Raw genomic sequence first — 13,834 nt, 5'->3', positions numbered from 1 at the left:
TGTCCTGTGACTTGCACAACGTCCTCTCCTTCAGTTCAGAACAGCAGTTTAGTTTGTACAGCTGGATCAAATGTCTCCCCAGACCTTTGCAGTTTCCAATAAAGCCTTCCCTGTAGCAGCCACCTGCTGGTCTTTGCGAGTGAGCTTAATGCTGGCTGACAGCAGTTATTTTTAGAGATGTGGTTCGTTGAAACCTGTTGTTGGTGGAAAGCTGAAATACACATTTCAACCACCTTGGTTGAAAAGCAGAGACTCGAGAGTATAATTTTCCCTGATTACAGGGTATGCTTTAGCTATAGTACGTAGGATGTGCAGAAGAAGGCTGTTTGTTTTGGTCCGTGTTTTCTGTAAATAAAAGTGCAGTTTCTTGTTTAACGCAATTTCCCCTTCCCTTGTTCTTGGATAACAGAGGATGAAAGCTTTGGAAGCAGCTGCACTGGCTGTCTGTTGAGATAACACTAAGGCACCAGTTGTGCTGTGCCCCACATTTCCCTCCTTGCCTTGCATCATCCTGACTATTCTTGCTGCTGCATCCTCAGATAAAACACACCAAAAGCAAAGTGGGCACCGGCTGTGTGTTATGTGAGTGAGTGTCCTTGTCTTATCATGACCTTAAGCTCGCGTTGAAGAAGAGCAGCATTGCCACCAGTTCAGGTAAAGCTGCCAAAGTGCTGGTGTGTCCATCTGTTCTTCCTCGTGTTATGTCTGCCACTGGTCACTGAGGTGTTTTTTCCATCCAGACAGAAAGAAAAGAAGCAAAAGACTCAATATGTGGTTGGTCAAGAAATAAACTACAGTCAGGTTTTTTTTCAGAGTGGATGAAAGCAGAGGAGGGTTGTGAGTTCCAAAAGGAAGAACACGTGGTTTGAATCATCAGAAAAGCCTGTTGTTTTTAAAGAAGGTACAAAGGTTGCACCAACAAAATGTCCAGCCAGCCACAAACAGACCAGTTGCATGTGCAGAATACTTAAAGCTGCATGTAAAACAGCTGCATATGCATCTATGTGCTGGTGTATTTGCATGCCAAAACGTGTCATTCGTGCACCACACTATTTGTTTGCATGTGTGCAGATTTTGTAGGTGCAACTGTAAGTGCCTTCTTTGAAAATCTGGACCCATGTGCAGAAAGATGCTGGAACTTCAATGACCGAACACGTTTCAATCCCCGTGTATTGTTCTGGTTTCCATTTCAGGCACGGATCAGAAAATTTGGACCCAAAATCTTACAGTTACTGACGGAGTGGACGGAAACATTCCCGTATGACTTCCAGGAAGAGCGGATGATCGGCCATCTGAAAGACATGATTCACAGGATAGCCCCGTGCGATGAGGTGAGGATGTCTGACCTGAGGCACTGTGCGTTAACTTCAGTTTCCCACTTGGTTCTTCCCTTCCCTCTGGAAGATCAGTTCTGTTCTCCTCTGATGGTTAAAACCTCTAGTAGCTTCCCTGAAAATCATGTCTCTTTTGTGGTAGTGACATGGGGACACATCGCAGTGATCAATAGAACTCATCGACTGCACCTTTCTTTCTAAAAGAACACTGCTGCCATCTCAGTGATAGAAAGACATAGCGTAGACTGAAAGCGTGGTTAGAATTCAAACAGCAACAGTGATGGGCTCCCCCAAGTTACAGTCTACAAGAAGAATGAATTATCATGACTTGAGAGCAAACACCCTGCACAAGCAATGGCTGAGGGAGCGCTTTGTGGTGTTCGATACAGTGTGTAAGGAGAGGAAGAAGCAGCCAGTCAAGTGATGTTGTGGGCCTAAAAATATTATCAAAGTCCATGCGATCTGTGGACCCAGAGAGGTCCTGTGGAATCCAGTCTGTTTTGCTGATATTGTGAGATAGCAAGGGACCGCTCTTACCTTTAAAAAAACACATGTTTATGGACATATAACTTCTCTGTGATCATAGAATTGGCAGAGGACAGCAGTGTGTGGCCCTCTGGGCAGAAACTCAGTTTAGATGGTAGGTCTTGTTATTCAAAGAAACAGGCTGTGTGTGTGGCAGAGCAGGACATGGGGAACTGAACATCTGGGAGACCTGCTTGTAAACTCAGGTGGGTGAAACCCATAGATTAATTCAGCAACATTAGAAGTACCACAAAGTCTGTATAGGAGCAAATAGCATATAGAGTCTCTAATTACTTCTGGGTTAACCATGGGAACTCAGTTCCATGGGTTACCCCAAGGCCTGGCCTCAGGGCACAGATGTATGCAATTCGGTATAACAAAAAGCACAGCACCCGTGGGGTCAAAAAAAGGAATTAGCAGAGCTGCAATATAATGAAAAGGAAGTTGAACTCTCCTACCCACGTGAAACATGAGAGCAATGGAAACAGCTGCTCTTGGGCTGGGCTGGCATCACAGCTGGCAGCTCTGGGTGGCTGTAGGCTGGCATGGCTCTGCTGACTGGCCTGCAGGGATGGAGGATGGGAAGGGGAAGCTGTGTGGTGCTTCACTGGAACTGAAGGAAACAGAAAGGGCTGCCAGAAGAGGCCACAGTGACCTCAGCTTCATGGATTCGAGCAGCTGAAACTGTCCCTGGCAATGAACTTGCTCCAACCAGCCACCAAAAAAAAGGGGCATCAGCATCTGAAGTGAGAGAAGCCTGTACAGACCTGCCTAAGTCATGTCCTCTGAAAAGAGGGAAGCAGCCCGTAGGGCAGTCAGCAGGGGCTTTATGGGCACAGAGAAAAACCTTTTAAAGGCAGCTGCTTCGTGTTAAGTTGCTGCCCTGGAAAAGAGCCGTAAGTGGGCAAGGTCAGTTTTCTGTGTACAAAGCAGGCCTTTATTTGCCTAACTTGGACCAATGCTGCCCACCTTTGCTCTGGAAGGTGCACAGCTACTCACTGATGTATGTGGGTGTTGGATGGACCTCTGGCTGGACTAGCTTCAAATCATTGCTTTACAAATACAGCTAGGATTCATAATTGCAAGTGATTATGCCTGAACAAAATCAATAATTAATTTAAGGAACAACTCGTATCCTGCAGATACAAATTTCTTTTTTTAAGGAGCAGCACGAAAGTGTGGTTGTGCCCATTAGCTGTTTGGAAAGAAGTTGTTCCCATTGTGGATCATAGAAATGAAAGATTGAAAGATTTGTGAGGTCATCTAGTCCATGTAGGTTAATGCAGGATTTTCCCCTGCAGTGTGTGCTTCTGTCCTTTGTAGAGTCCACTTTCCAAAGGCTCTGTGATGTGCTTATAAAGGTGTCCATGCTGAGAGGCATTTCTTGCTAAGTGCTGTGATTTGCATTTAGAGTTAGAAATTTTAATTAAAATTTGAGCTCCTAAGCCACCTGCTGATGCCTGCCATCTTCACAGAAACTTTCCCAGTTAAGAACGAAACATTTGCTTTTAATATTAAACAGAAGTATGCTTCTTTTGACTGTTAATGTGGCAGCACAGTGAAATAGATGATAAGAGTCCAGCATGCAGCTCCGGTACAATGGGGGGTCACTTTGTGTCAAGGTAATTATCAGCTTGCTAAAGGTAATGAACAATATTGTTTTCAATTAGTGAACATAACTTAAAGAAAGCAGGAACTGCTTTTAAAAGGGCAAAAGGAAGATTCATTTTTTCTCCCCCAGCACATAGCCAGGTTTCTAAGTGAGTTTCCTCAATAATTCTGTGAATTATTCTCATTGTGTCCATTGTCTGTCTCTCATTTCATCCTGTTATCTGGTTGGGTTGCTCAGACCTTTGGTTACTGTTGTCCATATCTGGATCTATCTTTTTGGGCCATATTCCCTATGAAACAAGATGAAAGTAGATCTCTTGATGACTGTTTGTTGAAAGACTCACTAAACATCAGTGCTGTTCAAACCATTCTGCTTTTTGGCTTTTCACACAAACAGTGAAGAATTTAATGGGCAAAGATTCCTTATCCAAACTCATTTTTGAAAGAGAACTGAGTTTTCAGCTTCAGGTTCTTTAGCTGAATGCTTTATATGCCACAGAATACTTTACTTTTGTGTTCCCCCAGTCAATTCCTGTGTTTACAAAATGTGTTCATACAATGCTGAAATGTTTCCTTCTTTGAGTTTCCACTCAAAATAGCATTCTAATCATAGAACTTGATAAGCTGCGCTGAGTTGTGCAAACACAGCTGGATGTAAACTGGAGAAGTATTTAGATGGTACTCAGTAGTTTGGGTCCAGGATGGCCTTTGTAAATCAAAAGTGGGATCCTCTGTTTGGAGAGGAATTGCATGAAGACCACCGGTCTGTTTTCCTTGGAGCCAGTATATATCAGGAACTGAAAGAACAATTCTTACTATCAAAAAAAATTATTTCAGTGATTTGCTTATACATCTTCCCTGCTTGATTTTTCACTCATGCTTTATGATTTTGAGACCTGTATGGATGTTTTCCAAGACAAGTCCTTCCTATCTTCTAGGTCAATACTTCATTTATGACTCTTTTGCAAGGTAGCCTGACTTTATACAGCTTCTCTGGCCAGTGCTCCAGCCTGGTGCAAAGGAATGTCTTCCTTGGGTGAACTGAAAGGTATCTCAGTGATGTGAAAACTTCTGCTGGAAGAGCTGTACCTATACGGCAAATCATTGCATCAAATGTTGAAACACTTGTAATTTTCTGAGAGTTTCCAGCCTCAGACTTGTACTGGAAACAGTGTTCGTGGAAGCTTGTTATTCTTCACTACTTCCAGCATGCAGGTGGGATGCTATGTATACAAGAATACTGACTTCAGCAGCTAGAACTGAAGTCTGCCTACAGAAGTCTGGAGACGACACAGGCTGTTTCTAAACCATTCCCAAGTGTGCACTGGGCTGTGACTCAGGTGTGTGTTGGCTTCACGAGATGTCAAACTCCAGCCAGGTCCTTGATGCGATGATAAGAACTGCATAGAGGGTGCCAGGCTGTACATCTGTTGTACAGTACAGATGTAACAGAAGAGGGCTCTGTGCCGACTCTGGTTTCACACTGGCAGATTACAAACGGATGTTACTGGCAAGGTGATGTTACTTAAATCTGTTCACATAGACAGCGTGGAGTTATCCCAGTTGTGAGCAGCCAGATCAGTATCTTTGTGCTGGGATTGGAGCTGATAGTAAGCCAGCCTGGAAGCTGTTTTCCCAAGTGACTGCTCTCTGAAATCCAGCTGTCGTACCCACACCCAATGCTTCTTTGGCTGGGGAAGCCCACAAGGCCTTGCTGTCGAGGAGCACCTCGGTATGGTATACCTGTGCCCTGTGTGAAGTTCTAGCCCAAGGACTTTTCCAATTAATCCTTGCTTTCAGAGCCCATCCACCAGTTCTCTCGGTTTTCTAATGTCTGCATCTGTCATTCATGAGGAGTTGAAAGCATTTTTCTCTACCCATCCTCCATGGCCAGCAGCTCTGCTCTTTTCCTGCACAGAGCTGCTCCATCTCTGAGAGGAACCTGCACAACTTAGTAATGATCATCCTGCTGAGCGTATGGCTGTGCCTGGAATATCTTATGAGCGTCTTTCACTAGCAATTAACAGTTTGGATATTAAATACTCACAGCTACTCCAACTGGGTAAAAAGTAACAGTGTGCTTCAATTGCTCTCAGCAAAAAAGGACGGAGAGAAAAGCTTTAAAAACACTTCTTATTCTCAATAAGTAAGAGCTGACTAGCAACTATTATTAACAGAGTTCTCGGGCAACGTGTCACTGATATAAAGGATGGGTACTGAGTGCTGCTCTGCTCCAGAAAGATGGAATATCTCATGTTGTAGCATTCCGTTTCCTCTGCTCCCTGCAGCACGGGTGTTGGCAGCAATAAGTGAGTATTAGTGCCAACCCAGCCCACCAGCCCTGCTTGCCTCTTCTCCAGACTGCAGTCTGTTTCTGTGGTCTGGAGCACAGAACTGTAATTAAGCCAACTGATTGTTCTGAAATAGGCGTGTTGAAAATAAAATGATGACCTGTTGCTGGCTTAGGAATACTTTGCAGAAGGTAAAACGCAGCATTAAATATACCTTCATCGAGTTCTGTGGGTGGTTTACATTTCTTTCCCTGTCTCTCTAGGCCTACTGGAAAAAGATGAATCAGCTTTTGCAGACCCTGAATCAGAAGCTCGCCACCCTCAGCCATGGGCAAGAAGGGATTGTCAAGATCAATGCTGCTGTCTCTGATAAACTGGTTGCCTTTAAAAGTAAACCTCCATCAATTCAGAGAGAAATCCTGAGCGTCTGCAGTGACCCTTACACTCTGGCTCAGCAGCTGACACACGTGGAGCTGGTACGTGGGGATGGTTTCCAACTTTCACAGTCTGAGGTATTATTTTAAGCCATCAGCTGCTAAGTATTCCAGACACAACCAAAAAGAGTCTGCGCTGCTGCAGCACTTCGCACTGCTGTATCAGCACTGCAGTATGAGACAGGGTCGGAAAGGTTAAGGGATGCCTGGGAAGTGAGAAATTACCAGAGTGTTCCTGTGCATTTTGGGGCACATCACTTTACCTTTTGAGCTTCCTTTGTCGTTAAATGCGAGTCTTTGTTCCAAGAAGGTGAATGAGGCTTCTGTAAGGTACTTGCTTGGAGCTATAAAACCTGAAGGTGCTACTGAAATGGCTGATCATTAGCCCGTTTGTTAATTGGGAAGCAATTTTAACTCAAATCCATTCCCACAGATACATAAAGCATCTGAACTGCCTCCAGTGTTTTTCTTTCTTCCCTTTGTTACTTTGAGCATGGACATACAGGGGTGTGCAAATACCAGAAATGCTCCCCACTCCCAAACAAAGTCCTGCTGTTTCCTTCCTTGGATTGCAGTCCACTCTCCAACAGACTCTGGATGGTAAATGCACCAAGATCTTTGCCAGAGTGTTGTGTTGCACACCTTTCTGCCAGGTTCAAGTCCTCCATGGATGTTCACAGAACACAAAAAGTTATTGCTGCCATCTGCAGATCTTCTGATGTTGTAGAGGCTTCCTACCATCTGTCCTCCCATGGACAGTGTTCATTCTAGAGGTGAAGGCTAAAAAAATTAACTGTGAAATGGATTGTGGTTTGGAGGGAATATTGTGAAGTTAAACGCAGGGATTCTGGAAGTAGCTCATATTGTATTTGTGAAGAAGTGGAATAGCTCAGAAACCCCTAATTTTGGATCATCTTCTCACCTTGGTTAGTTTTCAGAACATGCAGCTTTGGCTCTCTTAGCTGTATGTAGTTTAAGCCAGAAAGTACAACTCCTTCTGCCTGGGTTTTTTTTCTTGCTTTTCCTTTCCTCTACAATACAAGCGTGCTCTGAGGATTCCCTATATTCAGATTACGCTTTTAAAACTGATACAGCCAAAAATTTTCATACCACTTTAATCATTGCTCCCTACCTTCTCTTTCACTTACTGCATCTGGTACACCAAATACGTTGCACTGAAACTGTCAGATGCTTATTTGTTGGCAAGAAGTATTTCTTTATTCAATAGCAGTTATTTGTTTTTAAGAGCTCTGTACAGCTACCAGTGGTGTGGTGAGAAGACAAGAGGAATACCCCAAGAACAGCCATAACATTTTCACCTACACAAAACCGCCACTGATTTTAATGCTACTTGAGTGCCCTGCGATTAGGCTGTATGAATTCCAAAGTATTTCTACTGAAATACTTTGTGTGACCTACAACCTGCTGAAAATATTTTTGTAATAAGCACGTTAAAGGCCATGCCAAATAAGAAGGGACATATTTCCTGTGCCATTAAAAATATAAACCTTTTGGGTTAATCAATATGATAGATACCAAATCTCAAAGAAATAGCTGAGTTCCCACGGGCGGTGGTGATGCTCTGTTAGCAGTCAGCATACACTGCTGGAACACCCAGACACACCTGCCCTGACAGTACATTTCAAAAGCACTGACAGCTGCTTGGCTCCTCCAAGGCTGCCATTGCCATTGCTGAATAAACCTTCCACAAAGCAGTGTCCACTTGTGTCAGCAAGGTGGGCCCTCTGGGGAACCAAAGGGAGCTCCCATAGAGGCAGGATCATGAATGACAGCGTATTTTTTTAGTCCATAGTACCTGTTGTGGTCTTTTAGTCCTGATGCAGAGGAATAAAACCACTCTCCTTCCCAACCAGTGGCTGCTGGTCTGACTGAAATTGCCACATTTCTTCAGGATCTGGTGAAGATGAGCTGTCCTTTGCTAAGAGAGATATGGGTGCTTTATTCACTCTTGTTTTGGGTAGTGCCTGGGACGCTCTCCAGTGTAAGCAATGACTGTACTATAAGCACACGCATCTCTCGTGCCTTCCCCAGTGGCACATAGCCAGCCCCCCAGGGCATCACCTGAGCTTGGCTGGTAGGGAGGCAGGGTCAGAGCACTGTGCAGCTGATGACAGATTGCTATGGTTACCAGAGCTCAGTATTTCTGCCATGTGAACAACTGGGTAACACAACCATTGAGAAATGCTGGGCAGCAGTAGGTCTGTGGCAGCTCCAAGCACAGAACTGAGGTCTTGCTGCCTCCCAGATGAGGCCTCGAGTATCAACACCTTTCTGTTTGAGCAATGAATAGAGCTCTTGCTGTGACTTCTCAATAACAAGACGTATTTTTTCTACTTTCTACTGAAATAACTCTAATTGTTCTTATTGGTGTTAGCATCTCATGCTAGTTGGCTGTCTACAAGTTCAACAATGCCATTCAGAACTTAAAGATAACGGGAAGGTTTTAGGAAGAGAAACAACAGGCATTGCAGAGTGCTTTCTCATGTCTTTCTGTCTCTCTTTTCTATCCCTCTAATAGGAGAGGCTAAGTCACATTGGACCTGAGGAGTTTGTGCAGGCATTTGTACATAAGGACCCTCTGGATGGCACCAAGGTATGTTCTGTCTACATACAAAATATCTCCTACAATAACTGATGAACTGATGTGATCCATAAGAGAAAGCCTGGGATATCACCAGGGCAGGCCAGCTGGCAGAGCTGCGTTCTCACAGCGAGGATGGATCTGTTGGTGGAGCTCTAGCTGGCAGGTCATTGCCATTCTTTCATGGTGAGAATGTGTCCCAGGCAGAGGGACCTACACAATGAAGTTCTGGCCTCTGGCTCTTCCTCTTGTTCCTAATGTTCCTAGTGTTAAAGGCGTAAGGACTCTGGACATGATGTAATGGCCACAGTGTGTGCCCAGACACCACAGTACTGAGTCAGTGCGTCATGAATCAACATTCTCTTCTATCTACACACAATAGTTTTTAACCCGGAGCACTGCAGGGAATGAAGTGCCTGATCAGGGTTTCCTCCAGAGTTCTTGGAAGCCAGTTGGAGTCTTTCCATAGGTTCCAGCAGGATTTGAAGCAGCATTTTGATGAGTGCTTCAGTAAGGAAGGAGACTTTCAGCTGGAGAGCAAGAGTCTGGTATTTCATATGCCAACAAAAAAAGAAAGAGAATGGAAAATTCTTCTCCAGAACCACAAAAGGGCGCCCACTGAGATCATATATCAACGGCAAAATCACATCATTAGATAGAGGAAGACTTCTTGCTAAGATGTTTCCCAAAGAGCACCAGAATAACTCATAATGGTGAAGGGATGGAGGCGTGGACAGACTAAATGTGCAGCCTTGGGATTTTTCCTTCTTGCATTGGAGTTACAGAGATTCTGCAGTTTGTTTAAGGGAGAGAGGAATGGGCAGAGCTGATGTCTCAGGTGTTGTGAGCATTGATCACATCCTTTAGGAAAGAACCCCTGTGTGACAAAGGTGTGTCAGAAACATGAAGTATCAGGGCAGCCAGAGCTGAGATTTCAGCAACCTGCTGTGAGCATGAGGGACGAGATTGAAAACAAAGTGTCTCGGGCAGTCATCAGCTCTGTTGTGAAGTAAAATGGAATAGATCAAATGGAGGCTCTGAATCTGAGCAAAGTTTGGAAGAATAGGAGAGAGGCAGCAGTGAATGAAGTCAAACTACATAAAACCATGCAGGGAAAAGGATGCTAAGAAGGAAATGTTCTGTAATAAGCTGAAGCTGGCACAATGGACTGTAGCTTTGCATAGAATTTGTCTGGAATTTCAAATGTAGTGGCAGAATGGAATAAATACCAAGATATGAAGAGAAACATGAAGAAACATCTGTTAAGGTGGACAGGATGGAATTGAATGGGAGGTGGAGAGCAAATATCAAAGCATGGATGCATCACTGCATTGACTTCTAAATTCAAGGCCTGTCTTCCTCCAAATAGGCTCTACTTAGTACAGAAAAGTGTTACTGGGCTTTGGGTCTGGTCTATGTTCCCTCCATGTGGAGATCATTTTAAACATCATTTGTGCATGAAGGCTTCAAAAGGTTTCATTTGTGAATGTTTATCAAGCGCTTTGAGAGCTGCTGATGGAAGATGCTGGGGAGGTGCTAAATGTTGTTGCCATTTATAAAGCTTAACCTTTAAAAGGCAATCTGTTTCAGCATTAAATGTGCACGTTTTAACCACGTTTTGTCGCACTAGCTGTGCTTCTTATGCCATGGCATGGAACAGCAGTGCTGTAATGGAAATACCACGTTCAGAGCAAAACCAAGGTTTTTCTGCTGTAGTGGGGGGCAAAAAATACCATAGAGTGCAAGAAAAGTATCTGCTATGGGTACAGTAGGGCTGCATTGGGATTTCTTTTAGTTTGACATTCACATGGTGCTCACCAGCGTTCACTTTTGAGATGTTTTGATATGTTTCTTTATTTATTATATAGATAGTCTTCCCATAAAATGGCTAGGAATGTCAGGCTTCAGATTGGTGGCCAAATTCCATCGTACTGTGATTTCTTTTCCTAAATGACCCTGCATACAGAATTGCAAAGGGATATTTTCTTTGAATTACCTTAATTCATGTAAATCTTAATATAAGGTACCTTAATGTCACTTTAAGACCCAGGTTTTAGGCACATAACTGACATAATATGGGTAATTCCATTGACATCCATTGGTCTGTGTTTAGGCATTGTGGTTTTCTTTCTTAGCAGAGTGTATTTCTGGCAGCTCTGGGAGATGATGATCTGAACAGTACCAAAATTTGGCATTCTCTGATACCCTCTAGTGGATGCTGCTGAATGTTCGCATAAATCACATGAACTCTAGGGGAGCAAGGTGTCCTACATGGAGAGTCTTAGAGTTTAGGGCTGGAGAAAGGAATCGAGCTCTTATAATGCCCACCAGGGTCTTCAGGCTGTGTGAGCTACCCTGTCACTGTGCTGAAGTCAAACCATCTGTGGATATCAAAGTATCTGGAGTTCAGCCCAGTTTCCGCTTCCACCACCTGAATCAGCTGTGGGAATTCATGTGAAGTTTCACATAAGTAGAAAACTATGTTTCTTTACAGTGACTCTTATTGGTGAAGTCTCCCTTGTGTGTAAGCAGCCTGTTCCAGTGCAGCCAGCAAGACAGAGCTGGGGCACTCAACAGCCTATTATCCTGAGTACTCAGCAGAGTAAAGGGAAATATATTCTTTCCCATAGAGAAGCAACTAGAACTATTTCTTCTGCTGCTTTTTTCTTGTGCTAAGGCCCAGTCTTCTCTGTATGCAAGAGAGATGTGGCCAAATGATTACCTCCATGTAATGGGTCTTTTGCCATGAGGCAGCTAACAGAACTGCACTTATGTGTCTTTGTGTGTTTTTATCTCCCCAGCCTTGTTTCAGTGACCAGAAGACCAGTAACCTTGAGGCCTATGTGAAATGGTTCAATAGGCTTTGCTACCTCGTAGCAACAGAAATTTGCATGGTAAGTGGGAAGCGTGAAGCTCATTTTACACATGCTGGCAGTACCAGTTTGAGGTGGTGCACTAATAAGCAAACCTGGGGATTTATTTCTTCTGACCTCGCTGAGCATCAGACAGTAAGTTTTAGTAATGCTGCATTTGCAGGAGCAAGCTGATAAATGACAAACATATTACAAAACAGAGCTGGCAACACACACGGGTACACTGTTCTATTGATGTAGTAGGAGCACAGTGTGGAATAATGAACCCTGCAGGGAGAAAAAGAGGAAAAAGTGCCTTGAATTATCCTGTGAGATTTCTGCTGGAAAAGATTCTAGTGGAGCAGTATTTGTTATCTGTCATCCTGAAGCTCTGCTGTGCATGTAAATTCCCATTGCATGGCTCTTTGTCCTGCTGCCCATTACCAAAGCTGTGTTTGCTTTGTTTTTTCACACTTGGTAGACTTGGGTTTAGTTCAGTTGGCCCCATCAAAATGAAGTGGATGTTTTCTCCTTTGAAGGGAGGAAGAGTAATACGATATCCTATGTAGCTTGTGATTGGAAAGCATTGCTGAAGATCTTCTGTGGGAAGGTGGGGTGATTCCAGTCCAGCTGTTAAAATGTGGATTTAGAACACAAGGCATCGCTCAGCCCGGTCTGCCCTCCAGTTCTGTGTATGCTCATTACAAATGGTTGTGTTAATTTACAGCCTGCAAAAAAGAAACAGCGAGCACAAGTCATCGAATTCTTCATTGACGTTGCCCGAGAATGCTTTAACATAGGGAACTTCAATTCACTGATGGCAATCATTTGTAAGTACAGCTCCTAACCAGATGTCTCCACTGGCTGTAGCAAAAGGAAAAGGGCAACTCTGATTCTCATCCATGGCTCTTTTTTTCTCCTTCTTTCTCCCTCGTAGCTGGAATGAACATGAGTCCTGTTTCCCGGCTAAAGAAGACTTGGTCAAAAGTAAAAACAGCCAAGTTTTTCATTCTTGAGGTAAGTACATAAATAAATAATGACATGCTGTTTGAATTGTATTATTTTTCTGTATGCTTGTTTGTGAATTTCCACGTTATCAAGGTATGGGATGTTTATAGACACATTTCACAGGCAGAGGGTTGGATTCTGGCCATAGTTGCCAAGGGATGGTGAGGAAAGTATGAAGCTGTTGGTGTGTAGAGGGGTAGCAGAGCACTTGGACGTTACATGCATAAAAGGAAGTGATGAGTGCCCTGGGGAGGATGGGCTGATACACAAGTAACAGTTCTCAAGCTGATGCCAGTGTTGTTTGCTCGTGGTTCATGGGCTTCTACGCGTACGTGGATTTTTGAAGATGCAGGCTTGGTTCTGTTCAGGTTTTGGTACAGGTTTTGTCTCCAGAGGACTCAGGCTGCATTCTAACCACTGTGTTGTCTTTTGTATATCCAGCACCAGATGGACCCTACTGGTAACTTCTATAACTACAGAACGGCATTGCGGGGGGCTGCTCACAGGTCCCTCACTGCACACAGCAATAGGGAGAAGGTAGGTGTGACCACATCTCATGTACCTCCAGCTCAGTGGTGTGCATCTCTACTGAGAGTGTGACTGAAACATTCAGTGCATTGCTGTCCTCTTTTCCTTGGGGCACCAGTGCAAGGCTTGTGCTAAATGCAACTGGAAATGTAAGTCTGCAGCTGAAAGGAGTTTGAAATGGATCACAGGGCTTTTGTGGACTTGCTGTCAGGAAGGTAGGGCAGGCAGAACGCCTGGAATGGATGACTTTGTTGCAAGCCTCTTGAAAATTTGCGTTGTTTAGATTGATAAACCAGAGGAAAAGGCATTCCAGACTAAAATGACTTTTATTTTGGCATGGAGCATCAGCCTGGCAGGCCCAGGTGGAGCTGTGTGGAGCTGTGCCCGCAGCCATGCCAGGCAGCTTCTCTGTGCAGACAAGCCCTTTTTGTACAGCCTGTGATTCGAGATAGAGCAAAGGGCACAGCACTCAGAGGTGATGAGGTGGTTCTCCACTTACATTAGAGGAAGATGATTTACTGCAAGTCATGCAAAAGAGTGTGGTCTGAACCCATTGCAGCAAATCTGGGGTGAAAGTCTGTCCTGTTGCATTTTCATTTCATTTGTTGCCATCCTGCTGAGCAAGAACTGAATCACCACTGTCTGTGGC

At 44.1% G+C, this 13,834-nt stretch overlaps 1 protein-coding gene across 4 annotated transcripts in view; it reads left to right on the top strand.

Annotated features, from left to right (window-relative positions):
- Positions 1-13,834, top strand: part of RASGEF1C (RasGEF domain family member 1C) — a 68,246-nt gene that overhangs the window by 41,099 nt on the left and 13,313 nt on the right. For all 4 annotated transcript variants that reach the window (XM_015875614.2, XM_015875615.2, XM_032447387.1 and 1 more), the window contains exons 4-10: positions 1,194-1,331; positions 6,025-6,237; positions 8,735-8,809; positions 11,599-11,691; positions 12,377-12,479; positions 12,587-12,666; positions 13,099-13,194. In XM_015875614.2, the coding sequence (XP_015731100.1) occupies positions 1,194-1,331; positions 6,025-6,237; positions 8,735-8,809; positions 11,599-11,691; positions 12,377-12,479; positions 12,587-12,666; positions 13,099-13,194 (798 nt within the window). The remainder of the gene's footprint in view (positions 1-1,193; positions 1,332-6,024; positions 6,238-8,734; positions 8,810-11,598; positions 11,692-12,376; positions 12,480-12,586; positions 12,667-13,098; positions 13,195-13,834) is intronic.

This window comes from Coturnix japonica, chromosome 13, assembly GCF_001577835.2.
Source record: "Coturnix japonica isolate 7356 chromosome 13, Coturnix japonica 2.1, whole genome shotgun sequence".
Taxonomy (NCBI): domain Eukaryota; kingdom Metazoa; phylum Chordata; class Aves; order Galliformes; family Phasianidae; genus Coturnix; species Coturnix japonica.
This window is presented reverse-complemented; position numbering and strand designations above follow the sequence as displayed.